General features: G+C 36.5%; 1 protein-coding gene across 2 annotated transcripts; it reads right to left on the reverse strand.

Annotated features, from left to right (window-relative positions):
• Positions 1-2,239: 2,239 nt before the first annotated feature.
• On the reverse strand, positions 2,240-3,265 carry LOC118736854. 2 transcript variants are annotated; one of them, XM_036466932.1, is made up of 3 exons: positions 3,044-3,265; positions 2,878-2,971; positions 2,240-2,822 (listed from the first exon to the last, which is right to left on the reverse strand). In XM_036466932.1, the coding sequence occupies exons 1-3, from the start codon at positions 3,084-3,086 to the stop codon at positions 2,270-2,272; spliced, it is 690 nt and encodes a 229-aa protein (XP_036322825.1). In that variant the 5' UTR covers positions 3,087-3,265; the 3' UTR covers positions 2,240-2,269. The 2 variants fall into 2 exon arrangements, with proteins under 2 accessions (XP_036322825.1, XP_036322826.1); XM_036466933.1 differs by having other exon boundaries at positions 2,874-2,971.
• Between the last annotated feature and the right edge of the window lie 284 nt (positions 3,266-3,549).

Consider the following 3,549-nt stretch of genomic DNA (forward strand, 5'->3'; position numbering starts at 1 on the left):
TTATAAAATGCAGCAATTATATAGAAAATATTTGCCTTTGATGATTTCAATTCTTCTGGAACTGAAATCCATGCATTTATTAGACCTTTTAGCAGTAATATTAGAAATAAAAACATGTCAAAACCGTCTGGTAAGTGTGTTCACAAAAATTTTTAAAACCGTGTACAATTGTTTGCAATAAAAACATATGTCGTTTTAGGGTATTATGTACATGCAACAAGACGTTTATTCCAAAATACTAAGCAGCATTATGAACGGCGATAACAAGACTACAAAAATGCATCTTAGGTTGTCCTCTGCTTCGTTTCGAAAAATTGTAACTCACATTCCCAAAAAGCGCCACGGATGGTCAGTGGAGTACGAAGTCATTTGCTTTTTGTATTGGATGGCATGTGGATGCAGCTATCGAGTAGTTGCTGGATTTTTAGGCATAAGCCGTTTCACTGCACGAAACCACGATCCAGAAAATAAAGGTCGCGCCATTCGCGGACCGCTAACCCTCTCTTCGTCGATTTGACAGCATCCACCCAATCGCTGACGTCATAAAATACTTTTGTTTACATTCACTGTTGCCAACTTGATGCTTTTCGCACCAAATTTAGTGGGTATTCAAAACGCGAAAATTTTTGAGTTTTGTGCTTGGTGCGTTTTTGGTGCTTTTGTTTTTAGTTTGAAGACACCAAATTAGAAAATCTTAAAAAAATTGAAGCAAAATTTATAGCAATCGTAAGTGTGGTAAGCAATTTTACAAAAATTTAAACAAAATCATGGCACAGTGACAATCATAAGTGACAAAGAAATATGTGGCAGCACCTTCAACCATGCCAGAAGAAATCGACCGTTGTGCAAGAAACATTGATTTTTGAATCGGCATCCTTACAATAAAATTATGTATTCATATAAAGTCCATTAAATACACCAATAAAAATTTGGTGCTTTTTCAAAGTCAAAACTTGGCAACACTGCCTTTTGGTCGATGCTTCCTCTTTTTCTTGTCGAGTTCGTCTTGTTCTCTCATTCTGGTATTTTTTGACGTCACGGCCAGTTGCTCTCAGCTCGATTGGCGCAATCTTGTATTCTATCATTCTTGGCACGAAACGTTATTCACAAAACCTTGAAAGAAATTATTGCAATGCGTGGTTTAATACGGCATGGCACTGCAGAAGAAAATGAAAGGGTTGCTGATAAATTCTGCCAAAAAAACAAAATCAAACGCGTTTCGTAATTTTGTTGGAGCGATTGATGGCACACATATTCGCATAAAATGTCCTGTCAACAAACACGATGAATACATCAATCATAAAAGGTTCTATTCTATCCAGGCGCAGGCGGTTGTGGACAGCGATTATAAATTTACAGATGTTTTCATTGGCTACCCAGGATCTGTACACGATACACGAGTGTTTGTGAATAGCCCCTTATATGCTAGGGGAGACTATCCTCCCCGGGGCCAATTCTTATTCGGTGATAAAGGATACCCATGCCAAACGTTTCCGGTGGCAGTTATCACCCCATTCAAAGAACCTCTGACATCAAATCAAGCCAGGTTCAACGTTGCGCATAGTAGAGGAAGAATAGTTGTTGAAGCAGCTTTTGGAATTTAAAAAAATAGATGGAGAAACATATTTAATAGAGATTTGGAATTGAAAATTGAAAACTGTATAAAAACCGTATTTGCGGCATTTATATTGCACAACATTTGCATTCTTGCAGATGATTTTGACCTATCTTCCCTGGTTACTGAGAATGAAACTATTAATATAGAATCGGTCCAATCTGCGCGAAATATATCCGACTCTGAAGATGGTTTAAGAGTACGAAATGAAATTTTCAATGAATTCCTTCAAACTATTTAAGTATCAATAAAACAAGACTTAATTAAAGAGTTTCTTAGGTTTTTATTTACATATGCATATCAAAAATACTTATTTTTTTTTTAGTTTTTTTCATATCAGTCTTATTTACATTTACTGGTATTCAATACCATCACAATAAAAAGAAAATCATATATGGAGATCCATTTTGTTACTAAGCCTACTAGTTTTTAAAAAGAGTAATATATCTTAAACTAAAAAAATTCATCACATTACTTATTGTACTGGTTTTTCTTATATCTAGAGGTACATGTTGTATAAAAATAATAAATTAAAGTGAATTCAAGCAACAAACAAAACAAAAAATTAAATACTACACTTCTACCAAAAAAAATATTTACATAAAAAAGATAAAATAAAAAAATTCAGTTAAAAATATTTCTTAATGGCACGGACTACTCAGAATCCGAGTCTGAGGTCAAGAGCAGCGCTGATGCGTCGATGTGCGGATAGTCCGTCTGCACCATTTGCCCAAATACAGCCAAAAGCGTTGATATTTTTTTATTTATTTTTTTATCCCTTTTATAAATGTGGCGTTCTAATTGCTTAACGCCATTTTGTGCTGCAGAGCGCCGGGATGTTGATGGCAGCGGACTCTGTCTCGACTCTTCGCTAGACGTCGACTGCGAATTTGTCAAGGACTCAACCGGCTGCAGTGCCGAGACAAATGTGGCGTTTTCCTCTCTCCTTGGCTGCATCGACACCTCACCATCGCCGCTATCAATTAAAAATGGAGGGTGAAAATTATCTTTCTTTGAGGCATATGAGTGGATGCAGTCAAAAAACTCCCAATCTTTCGCCTCTTCAGCAGTCGCCTCTTCACCTGTTCCATCGCCCGAGCGGTATTTGAAAAAGCTTTTATATTTTTTCATCAACGCATTCCATTGTGCTTTACATGCTTCAGCACTTTTACCGTCCAGGCGATCCTTCAGCTCATTCGCGATTTTTCTAAGAAAAAACTTCTTAATAAAGTCTTCAAATTATTTATATTGTTCTTACTCACTTCCAGCCTTCGTTGCTGTTGGCGTTCTTTGAGCTGAACCAAACATCCTTGTCAATTCGCCTTTCCAGAAGGATTCTGCGTTCTGAACTGCTCCCTGTAAAATAGTATTTTTAATTAAAAAAATACATAACGCCTTTTCATATGTAAATCTGAAATTAAATCTTACAAGTTATATAGCTTTTCTTTATTTTTTTTGCCGGCGGGACCATTTTCTTTTACTTCCACTCGCTTTTGTTTTCTTTAATTTATGTGTATACGTGCGTTGTTCGTTCTTCTTCTTGATAATGCTTGCTGTCAAATTTTTCACTAGCCCTGCCGTATCAAACATTTTTATTCACCTCATAGCTGTCAAAAATTTACTATCCAGAGAACTTTTCTATCAATTGGCACAGGCCCTTAAAGGCAAATTACTAAATTCATAATTGAAATTAGGGATACACTTACCCTAATGCTGACTACGCACGAGGCAACCGTTGAAAAAATCAGGGCATGATGCTTCCACCGTTGCCTCGTGTGTATCATTGTTGCTCATAGAAAATCGTGTTGCCGCACCGTCGCACGAAAATCAAAATATTTTGATATTTTGTGTTGGTGCCGTGACGGTTGCCTCGCGTGTTTCGTTGTGTATTGAGTTTATTGGATTATGGCGTTTTCGTTTCTATAAAAAATGTT

This window comes from Rhagoletis pomonella, unplaced genomic scaffold, assembly GCF_013731165.1.
Source record: "Rhagoletis pomonella isolate Grant_MI unplaced genomic scaffold, Rhpom_1.0 Rhpom_scaffold_00004, whole genome shotgun sequence".
Classification (NCBI taxonomy): Eukaryota; Metazoa; Arthropoda; class Insecta; order Diptera; family Tephritidae; genus Rhagoletis; species Rhagoletis pomonella.